The following is a 24692-nucleotide window of genomic DNA, read 5'->3' as shown; positions in this document are numbered from 1 at the left end:
AACCTGTGCAGTGCCATGTGGAATGGCTCATGCTTGAACAAAAACAGAAACTTCTGACACCAGGATGTGAAGATTTACTCTATTATAGAATGTGCATGCAGAGCAACAACTGACACCATGAACTACATGATCAATGCACATCCTTTGCAGGTGAAAACACAAGGTGCAGGTAGGAAGGTTTATAATTCCTTTAAAAAATAGCCTTCAGTCAACACACATGACTTTTCCTAAAGGAACACATACCAAGCACTGTAAATGTATGAATGTAAGTACATAATTATTCTCATTCTAAGGCTATAGATTCCATGTAAGCACCACAAAAATACCAGAAAACTTGTGGTCCTTACGTGGAATCATAGCCTTAGAACAAGAATAATTATGTACTTACATTCATACATGTTTTTGGTATGTGTCCCATTAAGAAAAGTCATTTGTGTTGATTAACCACTTGCCTACCAGTACAACTTTTTTATTTTTTTGCACCTATGTTAAATCTGCATTTAATTACTGTAAATACCCCCCCCCCAAAAAAAAAAGTATATATTTTCTGAAAGTAGAGACCCTTGAAAATAAAATGGTAGTAGTTGCATATTATGTTGCGCAGTATTTGCGAAACTATGTATTAAAATGCAAATTTTCTGGACAAATACACAAAAAAGAATTTACATTTTTCCATTTCTTTTTTACTTTATTGCTATCACAAGGGGCCTAACAAGCCCCCGATGTGATAGCATGGGCAGGTGACTGGTTGTCGTTATGGAGACATTGGGGGTCTATTAGACCCTAATGTCTCCCCTGCTCTCCAGTGCAGCTATTCAAGCACAGATCATGCTTGAATAGCTGAATCCTCAGCCACACTAGCAGAGGAATGACAGCTGTGGCCCCGGAAATGACATAATAGTCATCGCTCCTGGGGTCATTAGTCGCAGGAGGGATCGCGGAACGGATGTTTCTCAAGTTCCTCCTGTTCTCACTTTAGAAGTAGTTTTCAGCAGTTCCAGGCTCCCCAAAGAAATGATAGATCCCAGGAACCAACATGGGTGGACCGACATGCCTGTTTTTATTCGCTGTTTGTGAGTACCATTCCTTCATTAAATAAATTTTGGTTACTGAGGTAATGCACAAGGTTGGTGCGCTTCTTGTTGTTTCACTTCACAGTTTGTTCGGGCTTCCCCAGCCTTGGTTTGGAGCTGCACGACTTTGGATACTCCGGTGGTTGCTTCTCTGGAGGTTTTAATTCCATCTACTCGCCACCGGCCTGGGTCCCGGAGCGCAGGAGAAATCGCTTTTGGTTTATGGTATTTTTTTCACTCCTGAGCCCCTCTCTATGTGTCCAGCTCCTCATTGGCTCCCGCTGCTGTGTCTCAGCCAATGAGGAGAGAGAGAGACCCAGGACAGCCAATGCTCCTGTGCACATTGCTGGATCGAGAGGGGGATTAGGTGAGTATAAGGGAGAGGCTGTGGGGGGGGGGGGGGGGGGCTGCTGCACACAGAAAGTTGTATCTTTATAGAATGCATGAAGGTAAAAAAAACTTCAGCCTTTAAAAAAACTTTAAAGAATGTTTTTGTGCCTGGAGTACAGCTTTTAGCAAACCAAACACGTCACACTTGGCTTGTTCAGTCTCAATTGTTGGTATGCGTAATCATATTGTAAATGTAAGTGTCCAGCTTAACCAGTATGCCAACCTCACAATCACTCTCCATTCTCCTCCCCCAGGAACCTTGTTTCCAGTTGTCCTCCCACATCTTGATTTTCTTGTTTTTCCTCCTGACTTTCAGAAGAAAAAAGAACCACTAGATTGCAGACATGTCTGACGGGAATGTCATAATGGTGAGTAACAGTCTTCAGTTTTAGTTCAGGTTAACTTATAGGAATTACTCTTTGCTTCTTTTCTTTTGCAATCATTCTAAGATCCCCATTGGACAGTAGGCCTGGCAAAGTGTCAGATGTATCTTTATCTTCACAGCGCTAGTTATCCAAAAGTTAGTAGTTTGCAAATGTGTATTCCCCATCTCCAGCTGACAACAGTCAGGTGATCAGTCACTTAGGAGGTCCAATTCTCATCCCCACCTTTCCTCATTCCCTTCTCTTTTTTTTTTTTTTAGGGTTTTGCCATCTTCATCTGCATGACATGTACCGGCATCTGATCCTGTATGCTAAAAACAGACGGGGATGGGGATCTGTTCCCCATGCGTCTGGCAGATTGGATTGGATGACAGTTAGGTGGAAATGGACAAGCGGTCTGGTTCCATCTGAAAGTCCTCTAGAGAACAGCAGGCCATGTCTGTGTCCACTCTGCAGCAGGGGAGCAGACACAGACCTGTCATCCACTTGCTCAGCAGGGATCAGCGGAGAGATCCCTAGCTGAGCAAGTGGATCCGCTGACTGGTCGTCCCTGTCTGAAAGGGGCCTTAAACACAAACTGGAGTTAAATGGTCAAAAGGCCTTTTTTTAAAAAAACATAACAATAAATAACAATTTAACATTACAGCCACAATTAAGAAGTAAGTCCTTGAAAAAACAATTAACCAGCAATTTTGTGTCTGTAGCACCATTTTGCCAAATATATATATGCCCCCAGCTGCAAGACACCGCCTTGGGGGCATTACCATTTGCCCACAGACCTTACATGTTTACCATTTCCTGGTCCCTATTATTGGACCTCACCCAACCAGAGGGCACCATACCAACAGATGTATCCCCACTCGTATCCCATAGCAACAGATTTTAATCCCATACAAGTAGTCCCAACCGCCGACCCGGTCACTGTAAGACCTATCCAACTCCCGCCTACAGCGCAAGTACCAGGGCGGGAGGGAGAGCCATTCATCCGATGACTTCCAGACTCCGACTGTTACAGTCCAACCTCTTCCTGCAGTTTAAACTCCTACGTTCCTCCACATCAGCCAGTCACGTTAGCATACCTCCTACATCTCACTTTGAAAACATTAACTCTATGCTATTTGGTTCCCCTTCCAACCTGTCATGCAGGCCCTAAGCACCATTTGTTTCTTATAGCTCTGGGCCTTCCTTTTCCTAGCTGCTTCTTGACACAGCCATTTATTGACACAGGTCCGGACATGGGGACTGCTAGGCTCCTTCTGGGAGCTGCTCAGGTCTCGTGATCTGAAAACCAGTGCACTTGTTGGTGTGGACAAGTATGGCAATAAGCACTATGAAGACAAACGTTATATAACAGTGGGTAGAGTACACATCTCAGATGAAAGGAAAATATACTTATTGGAATTTGGATGCACGCATGGTGCCCCCTGAATGAATCTCGGGTAACATCAGGCCATAAGCAGCCCCAGTATCCAGAGGAGGGATATCCTTACCAGGCTGTACATCCATTCCACCTTATAGGGGGCCTCTGGCAGACTTCATTATATACTATACATTGCGCATTTTAAATGCGCATCTGGTGAGTGTGCATTTTTACCACCTTCCACACTTCACCAAATTATCTCTTATATAAATTATACGTATATTGGAATACAGGATTCCTCATTTTAAGCACAAGATATTCCACATTTAAGGACTATTATACACTTATACACACATATACATTTTTTCTAGGACATTTTAAGCACTACATCTAGTGGTCTCTAACATTGCTCCAAACAGCACAGTGGACACACCCCAGTAGCCTGAACCATGTCACTGCTATGCCAATTCTGCAAAAAAAGAGCAGAAAGATATTGGATCAGTCATGTGACCACTACTTTATATTCCTTCAGAAAGGTAAGTAATTTTGGCCAGTGGTAGGGGAGCATTTGGCAGAGTATTTATTATGCAGTGAGAGCCTTTGTATTGCCTCCTTCTTTACCCTTTGAACCCTGCACTAGAGCGCCGTGGACGTGGTTGCCGGTGCCCTCATTCATTCATCACAGCAGCTACAATTTTTGTGATGCAAAGCATGCCCCTCCGCTGCCTTTGCAGCTAAAGGGCAAGTGGTTTGGGGTGGTAAAACCACTATTGCAAATGAGGCCTCGTTCACACAGGTCGTGCTATTGGTGTTTTGTACATCCCCATGCAAGCAGTCTCATTGATGTCAATTGGGACACAGCAGCTGTATGGACACAGCCAATGCTCCCAATCTGATATCTTTGTGGGTGCAAGTGTGTGTCCCCCTACTCATACTGTCTGCGATCAGGGACACGCACCTGTACACACCCGCAAATTTGGAGCAGCGGTTGTGTCCCTGCAGCCACTGTATTCCAAATGACATCAGTGGGACGTCATGCACACAACATGTGTGCATCCCTGTGCAGGTAAACACGGCCCTCACACAGGTGTACACTGTAGTATGTTCCGTATGAATGAGGCCTAAGATCGAACCTGGAGAGATCAAAAGCCCAAATATTCCTCAGCACAGGTTTCCATGAAAGCTGATCATAGTCTTTATCTGACTTTTTCTGACCATTTTTAAAATGTCCTTGTACTAATGTATCTTCATAATGCCAAATCGGCCATTACTACTTTCATGGAAATAAAATATTAATAGATAGGCGCTACATTTTCCCAAACAATAAACTTCATATAGTGCAATAAGTACAAGATTAGTACCACCTTAGGAGTGTCATTACGTCACTTCCGGGTCCGGGAATAGCTAAGTGAAAGCGAGGCTTGAAGTGCAAAGCGGCCATCTTTAAAAACATATATGCCTGAAACACTGGTGCTGGTTTACAAGCACCTGTACAAGTGAGTGGAATATTTTTGTCTATGTGATTTTGATTCCTATTAAAGTACTACACTTAGATAAGCTATTCTCTTGTCTGATTCATTAATTGGCCGGCTTCATTCCTGTGGGAGGAATATCTAAAACCAACCTAAAGTATATTACTGGAAAACCTATTGGAATCCCTTATATCTGGCTATAACCCATGTAGATTTAGAGGGAGACAAATGGAGAATCCAACCAGAAAGGGTGGTTCCCTATATAACCAAAGGCGCATTTGACCACCATAACTGAGGTCAAAGGATCTAGTGAGTGAGTCATCTACACTTCATGGTTATGCACACGCGGTGAAGATCACAGTCACATTTATTTTTTATATATTTTTTAGATTTTTTTTACATTTTTTGATTTTATTCACCCTCTTTGGAATTTTCTATTACCCTATTTTGGGACAGTTACAAGAGTTGTCATTATATTCATAGTTTTTTATTATTTACTTCACATGGTCACTATTAATTGAATTGCTATACGGAGGAGTTACAATATCTCTTTGGTCTAAGCACACTTAGCCACCCACGATCACATCACCCTGAATGCACCTGATCTTTGAAGCCAAGCAGGGTTGTACCTGGATGGGAGACTGCCTGGGAATATCAGGTGCTGTAAACTAGAATTTTTTGTATGGACCAAAATTGAGATAACCCTCAGGTGGTACTAATCTTGTACTTATTGCACTATGTGAAGTTTATTGTTTGGGCAAATGTAGAGCCAATCTATTTATATTTTATTTGCATGTTATAAGTGTTAATCACACATAATTAGGGGCAGCTTCACTTAGAATAGAACACTGAGACAAGATTTGTCTAGGGTCACTACAGTTGGCCAAAGTTTTGGGGACCTTGCACTTTATAAAGTGGTTAGTTATAGGGATTATGTGTATATACGCATCCCTTCTTTATTGTAGTTTGATATATATATATAGCGCCTACCTATTCTATCTTTATTACTATTTTCATCATCCTGTAATCATCCTTTTTTATAAATGGGAAATGCATTCACTTTAAGGGCTGGTTCACACAGCCACTTTTAGTGTGGTCCAGTGCGATTCAGGATATTCAAAATGAATGGGCTCAAATCGCACCACACTGCACCACATGTGAATCGCACAGGAACAGCAATTCACATGCAGTGCTGGGTGATGCGATTTGAGCCCATTCATTTTTAAAGAGCTGAATTGCACTGGACTGCACCAAAATAAGTGCATGCAGTACTTTAAAAAATGCATTGTAACCAGATTGCCTGATACTTCTGCACCATGCAATCCTGTGCAGACAAACGCGCTGCATTTGTGACCTTCGCTTGGGGTGTCATTAACTTTACATTGACACCTGCAGCAGATTACAACTGCAGTGCATTTTCAAAGCTGTTCTGATGTGAATGGGCACTTAATAAAAGGATTGCCCAAGAAATGCTTTTACAGCCCTAATCAATAGGTCCTAATTCCCAAGATCTTCAGTGGATTTAAGGTGTGTTGTGGGCTGCAGGCTGTTAAATGAAGCCAACAGTCAGCAGCATCAGAGTTACTGAATGAAAAGGAACTGCAGACAAAACAAAAATTACTAAAGCTGACCATACACTAGTAGATTTTTGAACAAACATTTGCATGAAAATTCTCAGCACAGGGGCGGACTGACCATTGGGGAACTCAGGCACTGCCCGGGGTCAGTAAGGGGCCCCATGAGATGTCCCTGGTACCTTTCATAGACTTTTTTGGGTGTGGGCCAGGACACGGGCCCCATGATCCCCTATTGCCCGGGGGCCCCATGAGTTGTCAGTCCGCCCCTGTCTCAGCACAATCAACAGGTTGATGAATGTCGATGGAAAATACTGCAAAATTTAATTTGGTTTTTAATATTTGATTTTTGAACAAATGGACATTCCCAAACGAAAACCACATACACTGTTAGAATTTTGTTTGAGAAAAATTTTCCATCCTGCTCCTTCAATTTTCTAATCCCTGAGATCAAAAACGAACTTCAATTTTACCCCTCTAATGATTAGATAATCAAAGGAAAATTGTCAGCAGTCTCTGACAAACCTCTGTAGCACTACCTATAGTGAATATTATGTGTGGCCCCCTGGAGATGTCAGGGGCCAAAGTCTAGGCCCCCTCTATTTAGTAAGTCTACTGCCAATGCTCTCAGTTATGAAGGAAGAGCAGGATTGGTTCAAAATATTGTTTGGTGTATTCCTGAATTAGGGTCTAGATACAAATTGGATGGATTGTTTCATTCCATCCTCATACCACATAGTTTTGGTAAAGCTGTTTGTCAGCCATACATGTAGCAATTTGTGATCCATCTAGGTGCCAGCAATCACATAAATTAGTGACTCATTACACTGTTCAACAGGTAAAAAGTTTTGGGCATACAATTAGCTAATCTTACATAATTTTGGGGTGCTGAAAACGAAAATGACCCTAAAAAATGTTGATTGGCTCTAGTTTCCATGATATATTCACCCATCTAATGACGTAAGCCATTCAAAATTATGATGCAACTTCAGCTGCATATTGCTCAATTGATACTGGTGACCAATAGAAAATTGCATGTATACTGAGATGATGCAATATTAGCCTTTAATTGCATCACTTCACTGCATAAAAGCTGCAGTATCTGTAGCTGATTGTAGTTCGACAGCGTCTTTACATTTTGTTTTATGCTTATATAGGCTACTCAGTAATGCCTCGAACTTGTGTGAATAAAGCAGATAATTTCTGCTATATCTGCGGTGAAATAACTTTTATCTCACAAAAAAGGAGGATAACAGGAATGATTAAGAAAGCCTACAACTTGTATTTTGGCTGCAAGATAGGAGACCAGGACAAGAGCTGGGCACCACATATATGCTGCAATTCTTGTGGGACGGCACTGGAGCAATGGTTGAATGGAAAAAAGGCATCTATGCCTTTCGCTGTGCCAATGATTTGGAGAGAGCCAACAGATCATGTTAGTAATTGTTACTTTTGTATGGTGCCTCCAACAAAAGGGCTAAATAAGAAGAAAAAGTTATCTGTGCACTATCCAAATATTCCATCGGCAATACGTCCAGTTCCTCATGGAGAGGGGCTACCAATTCCTAAAGCACCAGAATCCTTCGTGGTTGAGTCAAGTGAGGAAGAACCTGAAGCGTGTAGTCATCAACCGTCAACCTCACATGACCCAGACTTTCTTCCATCCACACCCACTGAACCACAACTCATTACACAAGTGGAATTGAGCGATCTTATCAGAGACATGGATCTTCCGAAGAACAAGGCAGAGCTTTTGGGGTCAAGACTACAACAGTGGAATCTCCTAGCAAGTGATGTTCGTACGTCTTTCTACCGTCATCGTCAGAAAGATCTGATCCCATTCTTCGTCCAGGAAGGTGATATTGCTGTATGTAACAATGTTCATGGTTTAATCTCAGCCATCGGCGTATGCTATGATCCCGATGAGTGGAGGCTGTTCATTGATGCTTCAAAGGCGAGTCTTAAAGCTGTTTTGCTCCATAATGGTTGTCAGCTGCCGTCGGTTCCAGTTGCTTACGCGGTTTCAATGAAAGAAACGTATGAAAACTTGAAAGAGCTTTTAAGGTGCATCAACTATGATGAACATCAATGGTCGATTTGTGGTGACCTGAAGGTGATTGCTATCCTACTTGGACTTCAAGGTGGATATACTAAGTACTGCTGCTTCCTCTGTGAGTGGGACAGTCGTGCGAGAGAAATGCACTATGCCAAAAGAGACTGGCCATTACGCCAGTCATTGCAGCCTGGAGAAAAAAATGTTAACTATCCAGCACTTGTAGACAGCAATAAGATGTTATTACCTCCATTACACATCAAGTTGGGATTAATGAAAAACTTTGTTAAGGCAATGGACAAGAATAAAGCAGGTTTCAAGTACCTGATTAGCAAATTTCCAGCACTTAGTGCTGCAAAAATAAATGAAGGAGTCTTTGTTGGGCCACAGATTCGTAAACTTATTCATGATGATGAGTTTCTTTCTCTGTTGCGTGGAAAGGAAAAGGCTGCCTGGACAGCATTTGTATCAGTGACATCAAATTTTCTTGGAAACAATAAAACACCAGACTACAAGAAAGTGGTAGAAAAACTCATCCAGACTTACAGAAATCTGGGTTGCAACATGTCTCTAAAAATTCATTTTCTACATTCGCATCTGGATTTTTTCCCACCAAACTGTGGAGCAGTGAGTGATGAACACGGAGAGCGCTTCCATCAAGACATTGCAGCTATGGAAAGAAGATATCAAGGTAAATGGAGCCCATCAATGCTTGCTGACTATTGCTGGACAGTTGTTAGAGATAGCCCTTTCCTCGAATACAAGAGAAAAGCCAAGAGAAGCAAAACCGACACAAACTGAAGACAAAACTAGTGAGAATCCTAAGTATTAAAATGATTCAACTTAGCTTATGGCTATAATTTTTCTTGGTAATCCTATGCAATATATTATGCCATTTAGGCTTTGTTATGTAGTCAATATCACTTGCTTTATATTTGTGGAAAGACATCTATATAATTATTGTGCATTATGTAGTCATTACGCCTATAGTAGAAAACTTTCCGTTTACAGAAAAACTAGAGCCAATTGACAAATTTCATTGTTATATTTGAACTCAGAATGTGAAATTCATTAAGAAATGGATCCTTTTGTTTCCAAAACTGGCAAAAAATAAAAATTTGTTGAACAGTGTTATCAATTAAATTATGGAACAACAAAGCACACACTGTATCGTTCTGCACTCGACTGAAGATATCAACTGAAATTGTGAGCGATCAGAAATCTGTACATCTATTACAATCAATCATATAACTCTGTATAATGATCACTTCTTTACATGCACACAGATATTTTTTTCAAAACTCAGCCGCAGCCAATCGACATGGCAAAATCTGTTGATTTATCCAATAGTGTGTATTTGGTTTGTGATTTTTTTTTTCATCAAGGTGTTCAGTTTAGTTGCATTGATTGACAGAATCATAAATATACAATATGTGAGGCCATCATAAGATCGACGGCCAATAATTACTGATAAACTATACTTTCAACATTTTCAGTCTAACGCACAGTGCAGAAGAATACCATATGTGCCGAATTGTTTGATATTTTATTCAGTGATTAATCAATTGCCTACGAGTGCTCATTTGTAGATTGATCTACAAAACACTATGTATTTGTACAATCAGATTGTGATGTGTATGGTCGCCCCTGTGGTGGCCATACACTATACAATTTGATTGTACAATCCCTGCACAATTTCCTTTAGCTTTACCTAAACTAAGTATGTGGGCAAAACTAATAAATCCATTCAATTTGTATCAGATCAGGCGGTCCCTTGTACTACATAGTTAATGGTAGCTCTAAAGAAGATTGTATAGTGTATGATCAGCTTTAGAGTGAGATATTTTTGCTTTTCAAAATTTATGACCTATAATGCAATGCCAAGCTGCGATTTCTAAAGCGAGCAAAATCATCTCTTGTATTAAGAGAGGTATAGACTCCAGAGAGAGAGATATCATATTACCCCGGTACAAATCATTAGTAAGACCTCATCTGGAATATGCAGTTCAGTTTTGGGCACCAATTCACAAAAAGAACATTGGGGAACTGGAGAAAGTACAGAGAAGGGCAACCAAACTAATAAGAGGCATGGAGGAGCTCAGCTATGAGGAAAGATTAGAGGAACTGAATTTATTCTCTCTTGAGAAGATGAGATTAAGGTGGGATATGATCAACATGTATAAATACATCAGTGGTTCATATACTGAACTCGGTGTAGAGTTATTCACCCTGAGGTCAACACAGAGGACAAGGGGGCACTCTTTACATCTGGAGGAAAAGAAATTTAATCTCCAAACTTTGAAGGTTTCTTCACAGTAAGAGCTGTGAAAATGTGAAATTGACTCCCTCAAGAGTTGGTTCTGGCCAGTTCAGTGGATTTCTTTATAAAAGGCCTGGATTCTGTCTTAGATACACAGAATATAACTGGATACTAACATTTATAGGTAAAGTTGATCCAGGGAATATCCGATTGCCTCTCAGGGGATCAGGAAGAAATTTTTCCCCTGCAGGAGCAAATTGGATCATGCTTTGCTGTGTTTTTTGCCTGCCTCTGGATCAACTGTGGGTATAGGATTATAACTTTTTTTTATTTTTAATGGTTGAATTGGATGGGCTTCTGTCTTTTTTAAGCCAGACCAACTATGTAACTATGAAGTATATTTGCCTCCAATCTCAGTTTCTGTGTGAATGTTCCTATGTGACAGAAGGAAGTTGAGCTGTCAGACATGGAGAAGAAGAGACTACCCAGAAGGATAATCCATTTTGCGAGTGGAGAGACGATGGAAGAGTACAGCACCGAGGAAGAAGAGGAGGAGGAGGAAGAGCACAGGATCGACTTTAGGAATGTGGACACGGTATTGATTTCATTCTGACCCAGTCTGCTTAGTCTTGCCCTGTAAGTCTGATTATTAGACTGAAGATACAAACTGACCAAGCTAGCATGGAACATGGATCATGGATCTCTGTGATGCTGCAGCTGTCCCATACTCTAATACCGAGAACTGATCCATCACATGACCAATGATCGCTCAGCTCTCAGTCTGCTCCAGGCAGAGAGTGGTGACTGTCAGTCACTGCACTCCACTCTTCTCCTCCAGAGCACACTAGAGCATTAGCCCAGAAGGGGAGGTTGGTACGGCTGGCTCTCACTTGCATGCTGAAAGATGGAGCCATCTTTCTATATCTTGCTATTAAAGACATAAATGTACTCCTGTGACCCACAAGAGAAGTATAGCGAAAAAAGCTTTGGTCATACTTCTCTTTTAACACAGCAGTCTTTGTTTTTCTGAGTCCCGTGTAACATAGTTTTAGTACCTGGTGATCAGGCAGAAAGTCTGTTATTTTGCAACTTTCTTTAACAGATTGATTGGTCCAGCAAAAGTGGCAGTTAGAGGTTTGAAACAAATGATTTACCATTGACAGGTTTGCTTACAATGGTCAGCTTTTGTTTATGTAGTTGAAGGGCTGTAAAAAACACTTGTAAAGCCCATATAAATCTGCTAGTCCATATAATATCACCGTCTACACAGGTTGACAATGCTGATGTCCACAGGTTGCTACAATGTTCCTCCAGAGATACAGTGAAGGAGTGAGTGTAGATGTCCTATGGAAGGAAGTCTGTTAATGACTGGATCACCAGATGAAAATAAAGGGGGAAAAAAAAGCTTAAAATGGAATCTAAAGACTAAATGAAGATGTGAAGCTTCTAGGGAAGATTTTGAGTGTCCGTATAAACCGATATCTTTGGCAGTTGATACATAGAGACCAGGTGGGGTTTGTTCCTGGACGACAGGCGGGGGACAATGTGAGGAAAGTGATCCATCTGATACACATTTTGAATAGTCGGAAGATCCCAGGATTTCTTTTATCACTTGATGTATATAAGGCTTTTGACTCTCTGTCCTGGGATTACCTAAGCTATGTTTTTCAACGTTGGGGTTTTGGAGATCATATCTTATCTTGGATCGCTGCACTTTATTCTTCCAAGCCTGCCTGCGTGAAATATGCCAGTTTGCTGTCAGATCCTTTTCCAATTCTACGAGGCACTAGGCAGGGTTGCCCTTTATCCCGTTTTATTTGTTTTAGCCCTTAAACCTCTAGCAATCGCTTTGCACTTAGATGATATTACTGGAATCCCTTATGCTGGTCATCAATATAAACTGAATCTTTTTGCAAACGATGCACTTCTAACCTTCACAAATCCTCTGACTTCCTTACCAAACTTGCAACACTTGCTTTACCGTTTTTCCGCTATCTCCGGTCTGCAGATCAACCCACATAAAACAACAGCACTTAACGTTTCTCTATCTTCTTCTTTGGTTTTACATCTCCAACAATATTTCCCTTATCATTGGGCATCCTCTTCTATTGATTATTTGTGAATTAAACTAACTGCATCCTTTTCCTCCCTCTTCTCCTCTAACTACTACCCCCTTTTGCGTACTATTACTTCCCTTCTGCAGTCATGGCAATTCCTTTCACTATTCCTATCCTATTCCTAGCCTATTCCTGTCCCCTCTTTTTTTTTTCTGTGCCTATTACAAAATAAGATTTTTTCTTTTTATTTGGGCCTTTAAGCGACCGCGGGTTTCGCGCTTTACTATGTTTTCTCATAGACTTAAAGGGGGTTTAGGGGTTCCGAATATCGTTAAATATTACCAGGCGGCTCAGCCCCACTGACCTTATTGTTTTTGACGTCCGATATCCTGCTTTGGACTCTTTTGGAATTCCCTAATTGTAATCCCAATCCAAGTCAAGACCCTATTGTGGCTCCCTCATAAACTCCGCCCCACTACGCTAAGCCCTCTTATGTTACATAATTTGAAGCTTTGGGACTCTATTAGATCTTCGGGTGGCCTCATGTCTCTATACCTACCCTTAATGTCCTTGTTTAATAACCCTCTTTTGCTCCCTGGTCTGGACCAGCTGACCGCCTTTAAATGATGGTCCGAGCATGGTTTTACTCAAGTTTGCCATTTCCTTTCTTCGCGAATGTTCCACTCTTCGGCTTCATTACAGGAATCGTATCAGGCTCCTTGGACTGAATTTAATCGCTACCTTCAGCTGCGCCATTGGGTTTCTTCTCTGAGACGGACCTCCGAGTTCCCTTATAGGCCATCGGCATTTGAACATCTCTGTCGGACATCTCCGGTGTCCCCAAGCACTATCTCTCTTCTCTATTCTGCACTTAATTCTGCTTCTTCTCCTCTGTCTTTTATGTTTCACGTTGGGAGTGGGACTTGGGAGCATCTATAGGCCCAGCTGAATGGAGTAAAGCATTGTTGATTAAATCCCGTTGCTCTTTCAATATGGCGACTATGGAGGCTGCTTATAAAGTTTGTTTGCGTTGGTATTGGGTGCCTGCCTGCATTGGGGATGTGATTCACATTTGGTGGTCATGTCCTCATCTAGTTGGGTTCTGGTCCAGCGTTTTTGGCCTACTATATTCCCTTTTCCATGTTCCCATTCCAAAAGACGTGAAAGCGGCATTACTTCACTGCTTAGTTACAGGCCTGTTTGTGCACCAGCTTGCCACTTATGTCTTTATAGCCGCTAAATGAGTCATTGCCAAGGCTTGGAGATCACCCTCTGTCCCTTTCTGTAAGGTTAAGCCTACCCTGACCACCCTGATGTTACATGAAAAAATTACCAGTATTGTTGATGATACTCATACTAAATTCTTGAAGATCGGGTGTCCTTGGTGGACGTATGAGTTCCCCAGTCTATCTCCATTGGGTTTTGGGGACTCTCTAGCTTTGTGGTTTTTTTCGGGCCTATGGGAGAAAAACTCTTCTCTTTTACTTCTTCTTGTTCTCTGTTAATTTCTCTTCTCTTTCCTCTTTTCTGTTCTCTGTATTTTTGTCTACCTCTTTTCCCTGGTTAACTGAAACGCTATTGTTTTTTTTTGCTAGTGCATACTGTTTGATCACTCGGGCATTGTTCCTGAACCATGAAAGCCCACGATAGAGCTTTGGCCTCTGGGCGGCTCTATATTGCTAATAATGTTTTTCAAATGTTTGATCATTGCCTGTTGAATTACTCATCGGTTATCTATTACATGGCACCCCTGCGCAGGCGATCAGCTGTTTATATTGTTCAGCGTTTCAATAAAACTTTTGACAAAGAAAATGGAATCTAAAGATTAGTAAGCTGCAATACATTACATATTAATTTTTGCGTTTAGATATACTTTATTGTTCCAGCATCTTTTTCACATGTGTCCTCACTGGAAATATTGTCAGTTTCCCTGACTAATGTTTACACCCACCTCTGGTTAGACCTAGTAGTACAGGTGAATAATGTTCCACCTGCATGGAATTCTGGGAACTGTTATTTCAAGAAGTAACAATTTTCTTGTTGTGTTTTTCGGCAGACTCAGATGACCTGGATCACATACATACAGTTTTGGATGATTCGGGTTGCCACCACCACCTTTTATAGTGAGTAATAAGATGAATTGGTAAAGTTTTGTCTCCTTTGGAACCATTTCACACGTTTTTGAGTGTATGTTAAAGCTGAACTCCAGTCAGATATACTGTAAAAGATATCCATTAAATCAGCTCCATATTAAATAAAACATCTGGTAATTTTTTTTTAATGTAAGTAGTGTAAGTACCTGATTTTGACTTTGTATCAGCCTTTTTCCAGTCCCTGTACAGCAGAGCTCAGACTGGAAGAGGCCGAATAAGTCTAAGGAGCCAGTTGTGTGCACTGCAGTGCTCATATGATAACAAGCAACAAGCTGATAGGAGAGAGTAGAGTGACAGAAAGATGAGCTCATCAGTCTGCTGCTTCTCCTTTAACTGTCCAATCACAAGGTGGAACAAGACCAGTAAGTGTTACTGAACTGCAGTGGAAAAAAACACATGGCTCCTGCCTTGCCAGATGAGGGTGTGCTAAGTGGCAGAACTGTATACATTTCAGTACTGGAGGGACTGAAACACAAATACTTTGGTAAAATGACTCTCATATAGGTATTTCATCTGAGCACTTACTGTAGCTGTTGCCAGAAGTTCAGTTTTAAGAGATCACATGAACTCACTCCAATTGCCAATTTAATAGGGCCCACATTACCCATTCCACTAAATAGTTATTTATCCTCTTCAACTGCTGCCCGTTAGTATTGAGGAACTGTTGCTAAACTCTGCTCCTTCCATTGGGTGGAATACCAAAATAGTTATTTCTGATGTATAGTGTACGTTAGATTTCCTGCTATGTAATGGATATTGCATGCTGTTCTTGTGGTAGACTTTAAGGCCAACTCCACACAGATCTCAAAAGCAGCATGTGGTGTAATTACCAAAAGCAACCCAACCTATAAACACTGAGGTCATTGGTTCACTGTGACCTAAAAGGAATGGTACTGGCAGCATTTGACAGGCTTAGTTGCGTGTGTTCCTGTTTCTGTCAGTGGCTCCTTTTGAAGAACCCATTTCTGGTCAAATTAAAGATGTAAGATGGTGATTTTTATCAACTATATTAGAAGAGGGTTGAAATTGCCCCCCCCAAAAATCTGATTGACTTTTAAGATGTCGCTTTTTTTCTGTTGTCGGTTTAGCCATTCAATAACATGTATTGAAGCTGTTAGTTTATTGCCAATTTTCAGCTTCACAGTAGCTGTTTTCTGGTGATCAATCAAAATTGTGAGTTGTAGATTTCATGGTTTCTGGTGATTGTTTGCAATTGTATTTGAGATTCCTGGTGGATGGAAAGTGGCTGCCATGTATATGGACATCTTTTTAGTTTTCAGAAAAGTGGTGGTGTCACATATATTTAAAACAATGGACTTGTGTACTTATCATTCATGTATTTAAGCACCTGAGTCAGCTAAGGATTAAAGGTATATCTAAAAACAAAAAATTAACATATTTCAGCTACCAATCTTTAAAAGCATTTGTCTTTTTACTCACCTGGTGATCTGGCCTGTAACACACTTCCTGTTTTAGGATGATTCCACTCTGGATTAAGGAGCCACCCTTGGACAGTAGCATTGTGGAGAGCATAGTATTAGGTGAACTTGCAGATTTAGATGGATTTTTCTAACACATTAATGCGATACTAAACATTCTTTTTTTTTTTAAATAACTAACATGTCTATACTTACCTGCTGTGTTCAGTGGTTATGCACAGTGCAGCCTGGATCCTTCTCTTCTCGGGTCCCCCATGGGCTCTCCTTGCCCCTCCCTCCTATCGGGTGCCCCCACAGCAAGCAGCTTGCTATGGGGGCACCCGCTGCTCTGTGTGTCTATGCACACACAGGGCCATGGCTTGGTTGCGCAATCTCTTTCTCCTCATTGGCTGACTGGCTGTGATTGATAGCAGCGGGAGCCAATGGCTCCCGCTTGCTATCTCAGCCAATGAGGAGGTAGAGACCCGGGACAACCGAGGCTGAAGTGCACATCGCTGGATCTCAATGGGGCTCAGGTAAGCATTGAGGGGGCTGGGGGCACTGCAGCAAGCAGAAGGTTTTTTACCTTCATGCATAGAATGCATGAACGTAAAAAAACCTAGAGCCTTTACAACCATTTTAAAGCCAAACTCCAGCTAACACTTTTTTAAGCAGTCATTGACACAGTTTATTTCCTTTTGAGATAAAGGTTTTGCATAAATGAATAAAAGCTGATCATTGTAAGCACCCCTATCAGTAGTAAATGATTTGCCTCATCCCTCCAACTGCCGCTTTTGCTGGACAGTTTGTTCTATTATTGGAAGTTGAAAAACAAGAGACTTCCAGGCAGGATCACCAGGTGAAAATATAGGAAAGCCTAAGAAAACCTAAGAAAGAAAAGGAATTCAACCACCGCCTTTAAAGATTGGTTATCTTCAATAAGACTTTTTTTTCTTTTTTTTGGGTTTATATGCTTTATGTGGCTCTTTCACATCATTCCATTCTAGTTCATTACATGTTAGTGCATTGTGGTGTGTTTCCTTAGTGTGTTGGGGTGCCCAAAAAAATTAATGCAGCAAGACAAAACAACATACATACAGTTGTGTTCAAAATAATAGCAGTGTGTTGAAAAAAGTGAATAAAATCCTTCTAATAGCTTTTATTTCCATCCACACAAATGCATTGGGAAAATAGCAGTGTTTGTATTCTTCTTTACAAACTCAAACATTCACTATATAAACTGAAAAATGTTTTAAGATTTTGCTTTCCTTTGAATCACTTAATGAATATTTAGTTGTATAAGCACTGTTTCTGAGAACTGCTGTACATCTGTGTTGCATGGAGTCAACCAACTTCTGGCACCTGTGACCAGGTATTCCAGCCCAGGATGATTGGACTACATTCCACAGTTCTTCTCTATTTCTTGGTTTTGCCTCAGAAACGGCATTTTTGATGTCACCCCACAAGTTTTCTATGGGATTAACATCCGGGGATTGGGCTGGCCACTCCATAACATCAATCTTGTTGGTCTGGAACCAAGATGTTGCACGTTTACTGGAGTGTTTGGGGTCGTTGTCTTGTTGGAACACCCATTTCAAGGGCATTTCCTCTTCAGCATAAGGCAGCATGACCTCTTCAAGTATTCTGATGTATTCAAACTGATCCATGATCCCTGGTATGCGATAAATAGGCCCAACACCGTAGTATGAGAAACATCCCCATATCATGATGCTTGCACAACCATGCTTCACTGTCTTCACAGTGTACTGTGGCTTGAATTCAGTGTTTGGGTGTCGTCTGACAAACTGTCTCTGGCCACTAGACCCAAAAAGAAGAATCTTACATTCATCAGTCCACAAAATGTTGCGTCATTTCTCTTTAGGCCAGTCAATGTGGTCTTTGGCAAATTATAACCTCTTCAGGACGTCTTTTTTTTCAACAGTGGGACTTTGCGGGGGCTTCTTGCAGATAGCTTGGCTTCACATAGGCGTATTCTAATTGAAACAGTACTCACAGGGAACTTTACACCTTCTTTGATCTTCCTGGAGCTGATGGTTGGCTGAGTCCTTGCCATTTTGGCTATTCTATCCTTTCGAATGGTAGTTTTTCGCTTTCTTCCACGTCTTTCAGGTTTTGGTTGCCATTTTAAAGCATTTGCGATCATTTAACTGAGCAGCCTATCATTTTCTTCACTTCTTTATATGTTTTCCCCTCTCCAATCAACTTTTTAATCAAGGTACGCTGTTCTTCTGAACAATGTCTGATGACCCATTTTCCTCAGAATTTCAGAGAGAAATGCACTGTAACCAGCATGTACAACATTTGCTGCCTTCCTTCCTTAAATAAGGGCAATAATTGCCACCTGTTTTTCAAAGAATGAATGACCTCCACACCATAGAACTCCACACTGCTATTATTTTGAGCATGCCCCTTTCAATTAGTGATTCAGTTACACAGAATCAGCAGCATGCATGTCATGACTGTTGGGTCTGTTGGATTTCTATTACTCTACTACACCTGCTAGTAAATTATTTAGCATGTAGAAATATCATTTCTACCAAAAACAGTGATTGATCAGGTTAGTGATGTCTGACAGCTATTATTTTGAACACAACTGTATGTATTGTGTAATACTTCAATTCATAGGTGTAAAGGGGCTTAAGATGCAGTGTTTTTAATTGATTTGATTTCTTTGGCTGAATTTGATGGACGTGTCTTTTGTTTAACCTGACTAATTACATTCCTATGTTTATGGCTAGTCCTACCAAGGAACTTGGCCATCAGTCACCTCAACAGCAATATAACTCAGGTCATTGTGTTTTTAGTGGTTTCTCCACCATGATCCCCAAGTATGGCAACTTTTACAGCAAAATACACTGCATATACCTTTTGAATATCATAAATATTACTTTACATGAAGACCAAACCCAATAAGGTTGATGTCCCACTTGTGATGCTTGCCATAGGAACTCCATAGAGGACGCAGCAGGGAGGTAAAATACTGACCTGTTTTCATATGTTTCTTCCTCACCTGCTAGATAAACAAACTGTCGCTCTCTTGCTGGCGACTTACATTCTGCAGCATTTTCTGCAGCAAGTGATGAATAGAAAGCAGGTGAATGTTCTTCCTGCATAGTCTAGCAATCCTGTCATTGGAGACTTCTCTCAAGCTACAGGATCGTAAGTGTGATATAAGCCTAAGGAAGATTAGATGTTGAATAAGAATAGGCCCACGGGGATGGCAACATTGCAGAAATGGACATCATTGAGGACAGATGGAATTTTTAGGGTTCTGAATAGAAAGATTTGCTAGGGGCGGGGACAAAATAAAAGCCGTTATTTCTTGTACAGTTTTCATTGGGTGAAGCAGCAATGATAGAGCTTAAAGAAGAGCCCAAACATATTCTCCCCAAAAGCCTTCTAATGTCTTTGTCCACAACTTGTTAAATTATCCCTCTAATTATCCCTCTAATCTCTTGTCCTCCCCAAAATAACCTGAAGTTGGGGGAGCTAGAGTTTTTACCAGTAGATCACCACTGGTTGCCTTTTAACCCTGAGCCCCCTGGGGTAATGAATAAGCTCTGTCTTTAGCGTGAAATGTGTTTACCTGTCAGTCCTCCATTGTATTTCCACTGTCTGTATTGGTTTTATTTTGGTTCAATAAAGTGGATTGTTTGGAGTGCAGCTGATCGGACGTTCTTTGTTCTCAACATGGAGTTTGTAATTGCAAAAAAAAAGCCTGTATGTGGCTAATAGCTATGTTCTGTTTTATGTCTTGCAGCATGTGATTTCCTTGGCGGAAAATTAGCGAACCTGTTTGGACTGAATTCTCCCAAATATCAGTATGCTATTGATGAATACAGCAGAGCACAGGAAGAGGTAAAATGATAAAAGTCTTCTTCAGCCAAATGCATTGATTAAGTACAAGTATGGGAACTGCTTTCAGTCACAAAGTTGTATAAATGAATAGATATGTAGTGCTACCCTCTCATAGGCCGTGGAGTTTCCTTAAGCTCTGCACAGCTCGGGAACATGCATTTTCCACACTTTCATCCAAAGTCAGTAAAACAGCCCTTGACCTTGGTTTCTTTTTAGTTTTGTTTAGTAAATTTAACTTGAGGTATATGGGATGCCCAATAGAACTGTACAACTTTGGAGGACAAACTTCTTAGCAAAAAGGAAAAAAGTTAGCAGCACATAGTCTTTTTAAGGAGCACTAGGTCCCCTTAGTGAACCTTCCCAGACCCCAGATGAAAATCTCCTCATCCACCTGGCTGTCTTGAGAGTGTCCCTGAGCAAGTGATTCCGAGATGTACAAATAAGTAGTCCCAGGAAGAACTAGTTGGGTATTGCACCTGATTGCCCTCTTCCTTCTTTGGCTCAGGGGGCTGTACTCACACTGTCCTCTCCTGTAGCTTAATGGGTTCCAGCTTATTTCAGGCCTTTTGCTGGGCTGGCTCCTTCCCTGTTGACAGGCTGTCTTTCCTAGGTAGACTGTGGGACAGTGGAGACTCCACACCAGCAGAATCTTCCTTACTCCATCTTCCCCCTGACTTCAACTCCCTACTGAACAGGTTCTCCCATATTTAAGGGATTGTCCTAGCCACCACGCCAGACCTCCTGCCTGGGGATTGGCCAGGTTCCTTCAAACATACAAATCCAGTCCTCCTCCCCTTCTCTGCCCCTCTTCTAGAAAGTTCCAGCAATTTCTAGAAGGGTGGGAGGGCGCCAGAAGCCCTGACATGTGCAGCCTCCCAACTTAACCCGAAGTGACTTCATTGACTCACTTCCACACCCAGGCTTCTAGCAAACCTCTAACTAAACACAAAAAGCCTACCTAAACTAGAGGGAGCTACACATATATTGTCATACTCCATCTGTCCCTGCTGTGTTATATGGCTACAGAATATGACAACATTTTCCATTCTTTAAAAACTTTGTTTATTTGAATGGCATTCCACTTGCCATTCATGTACATTTGTAAATTGTATTCTTGTGCTTTAGAAATATGCATTTTATTTATTTTTATAAAGCCCGCTCTACGGTCATATTGCTGCCCCAAAGTTGGGCCCCTGGTCCTTCCGACAATCTCTATCAAATCTGATGATCAGATATAGCAGATTAGGCCTTCCATTGCCACAAAGGAGCCCCATCTCCCCATGTATGGCCAATTTTTGTCATCCCTAAAAAGCTAATTAGAAACTTAAGTGCAGTGCAAGCTACTATGGTTGTCCCCCTTTCCACTAAATATTTTTCTCGCTATTCAGGACAGTGATGACGAAGATGATGGTACTTATATTGAAGAAACAGGAGACAAAAATGTCCTGAGGGAGAAGGATTACTTGCAGATGCAAACAATGGAATATGGAACCATTCAAAGCCAGGAGACATCACTGGATGCAGAAGACAAATATCATCTAGACTCGGAGACTCAGGAGCCCAACACTGGTCTGAATGAGAAATAGAGATAAATGAACATATAAACTGAAGACTAAGTTTCAATCACAAATGGATTTATGTGAAAAGAAGGATGATGGTCTTCACGTTCGTGACTACCAAAGCTGGAGATGGACCTTTTGAAGCCTGGTAGCAAGCCTGAGTGTACCAACTGTCAAGGATACTTTATATTTAAAGGTTGTAGCATTTATCTAAAGATATAGAACAGGGGTAGGAAACCTTAAAGAGGTGGAGATCTACCTAAACAACATGGGAGAAGTCAAATATCACGGGGCACAGTGTAGGCCAATGTCTCCTCCTCGCACCTGTTTTAAACCTCTAATTGCTGTACTACTGTGTCACAATCGCATGCATTGCACGGCAATCATGGGTTTAAATCAAGAAGTGAGGAGGCAACATATCGCCTCCTCACCACTTGCCAAACACACTAGGATTGCTTTACAGCGTAGCAGCAGTGCCTGTTTCACTTGCGAATGAGCCCTTAGTTGCATCCAGCAGCAGCACCCTTAGGGCTGCTGTTCACATGTACATTTGGGGTGTGGTAAAACCCTGTGGTCCAACTTTACAAGTAGTCCCTCTGCATTGCACTCTGTTTGATGCTCTGGGGTGTCAGTTCAGCAAGCCCTGACAGTGATCTAACTGGCCACCTGGCCAAGATCTAGTGCGAATATAGAAGAATGAACGCAATAGAAAGGAAATGAGGCAAGATGGCAGCACAGTGTGGCAGTCAACGATTTCCCCACCACCCTTCTTTTTCTATTACATTATTGCTATGAGAGTAGACAGGTTGTGCTCATACCTTTTACCGATAGAAGGAAGTGACTAGAACGAGTTTACCATTTCCTGCTTACTATCTGAAAGGATTCCGACCTTTAGACCCTTTTCTTTTATATCAGTATTTTCCTTTTTCTGTGCTGCGCAGCTATCTGGGTGTGGCACGGGCTCGATCGATCGGGCAATCAAAGTAAACCAACACTCAGGTGGGATACAAGAAGATTGCGAAGTTTATTACGTACATTACAGCTTATATTGACAAAAACCACAAACCCAAATTATCCAATAGTAAGACAAACCCAAATTATCCAATAGCAAAGCATACCTTTCTCTTTTACCCAGATACTAGACAAAGTTTAACTTTCCCTAAACAGTTAAACCCCAGTCTGTACATTCTGCCTATTTGGTTATGTCCCCGGATCTCTTATCTGAGTATCAATCTATATTTTCTAAGAAACTTTGAGAACATCTGCGATATAGCTTTCATCCTTGTACAATTGCGGTTACACCTGTTACATACACATTCTAAAATTTTCCATATAAGCTTGAATATAATGCTGATATTTCTTATTTCATTTACTTAAAGCATCACTCTAACTCGTTATAAGACAATGCAAGCATAATGAAAACAAAATGGTACATGAATCAATAGCCCTAGCTCATATTTTCCCACAATCCCCTCTTTGATCATAATGAACCTTTGTTCAACATGATCACTCAGAATACCACACCTCCTCTTTGGATTGTCCAAACAAAGCAAGCCTGGACCAAGCATCTGTTGGAGAGGTGGAGTCTGGGCTCTTGGGCTTATTTGCTAGCTTCATAGTCTTACCCACTCCCCATATAGCAAATTTTATTACGCAGTATATAGATATAAGAAACACTATGATCATAAGGATTACAATTCCTGCTTTCTTGAAGAAACTAAAAATACCACTGAAGAAATCTCCAAACCACCCTCCAATTGAGTCAAAAGGATTCCAGGAATCTGGCAAATTATGGAGTTCCCCTGCCAGTCTCTCTCTCTCTCTTCATTATGGCCATTTATGACATCATAATAATCTGGAACTTCTATATCCATTGTTTCCTTGGTAAAATTATTGAAATAAATGCAGCATATCTGTTTGTTGTTGGTCTGATCACAAATACCCGTGACTGCCATCAGGAGCCTCTCTTGTCTCTGTCTAATGATTTCCTGTTCCATCCTTTTTCATAGTAACTTTGCAACATCCCCGGGCTAGTATTTTGGGATCCCTAGGGATTGCCCTTCTTTCCCGAGTTGCTAGTCTACCTCTATACATTCTGCCTCCTGGAGTAATGGGATGACCTGAACCTCCAGGTATATACAAAATCCTTATCACCACTGTAAAAATTGCAAAAAGAAATACCAAAATATAAATTGCAATTCCTATTTTGCAATATTTTGGAATACCCTGGCACCACTTTTGAATACCCTGGAACCTCCCAACTTTTGAATACCCTGGAACCTCCCATTCCTTGTTCCGTTGTCAGACAAAAGGGGGTCCTCTGTTATCTTGGAATCCCCTTTGTTCTGAGAACCCTCTTCCTTTGGACTCTCTTGAAGAGGCTTGGTCTTCGTAGGATATGGTCTCTTAGTTAAAGGGATAGTTCACAAACAGTAAAATGATGAATAAACTCACAACACCCTCCCTACTCTTTTGTTGCATGTGCCTTTATATGATCGCTATCTTCCACCACTTTTGCCATCAAGTGTAACGTTCCGGCACTTGAAAACTTCAAAATACAGAACTGGAAGCTGTATAGCAGCATGTTTCTTGCAATGGTGAGTGCTTATTAGTCAGTGCTGGTCACATGACCGTGTCGACTGATGAGAATGCTCCAGGACGCCATTATACCGGCTGGAAAGGGCATTTGAAGATGGGCTTTATGGACCATAAATGGTGTTTCTCAAATATATTCCAGTGTAATGTGGCCAGCACTGTTTGTCTAATATGCCAAACAAACAAGCTCTAGGTGTACGGGGAGGAAGATGGAGTTGCAGTATAGTAGTAGGCATGGTGGTTACCTGCTTCGTCTTCATTAGATTACCAGCATATATATTAGTTAGGGCTAACATTTTTGTATTGGCAGATTAAAAGATTTGTGTGGCTGCAGATTAAAAGGGCCTTGTGGAGATTCCAGATATCAGAACACTGCTATCTCTGAGACGGGGCTGTATTCTAGGTTAGTACAGCTGAGTATTGTAGTGACTGTGCTCTAATTTAGTGCCTAGGCACCCGGACAGTA

At 41.2% G+C, this 24692-nt stretch overlaps 1 protein-coding gene across 1 annotated transcript; it reads left to right on the top strand.

Annotated features, from left to right (window-relative positions):
• Window positions 1-1807: 1807 nt before the first annotated feature.
• Window positions 1808-24098, top strand: FAM177B (family with sequence similarity 177 member B). Its single transcript, XM_089684999.1, has 5 exons — window positions 1808-1831; window positions 11011-11160; window positions 14679-14745; window positions 19975-20072; window positions 21461-24098. The coding sequence occupies exons 1-5, from the start codon at window positions 1808-1810 to the stop codon at window positions 21656-21658; spliced, it is 537 nt and encodes a 178-aa protein (XP_089541125.1). The 3' UTR covers window positions 21659-24098.
• Window positions 24099-24692: the final 594 nt, after the last annotated feature.

Source organism: Staurois parvus, unplaced genomic scaffold, assembly GCF_062004578.1.
Source record: "Staurois parvus isolate SC_StPar_1 unplaced genomic scaffold, SC_StPar_1.0 ptg000362l, whole genome shotgun sequence".
In the NCBI taxonomy this organism is placed as follows: Eukaryota; Metazoa; Chordata; class Amphibia; order Anura; family Ranidae; genus Staurois; species Staurois parvus.
This window is presented reverse-complemented; position numbering and strand designations above follow the sequence as displayed.

Excerpts from the sequence above, each read along its gene's own strand:
- FAM177B (XM_089684999.1), top strand. The coding sequence starts at position 1,808 with ATGTCTGACGGGAATGTCATAATG. Across the intron at positions 11,161-14,678 it reads ACTTTAGGAATGTGGACACG|ACTCAGATGACCTGGATCAC; the intron begins GTATTGATTTCA and ends GTTTTTCGGCAG. Across the intron at positions 20,073-21,460 it reads ACAGCAGAGCACAGGAAGAG|GACAGTGATGACGAAGATGA; the intron begins GTAAAATGATAA and ends CTCGCTATTCAG.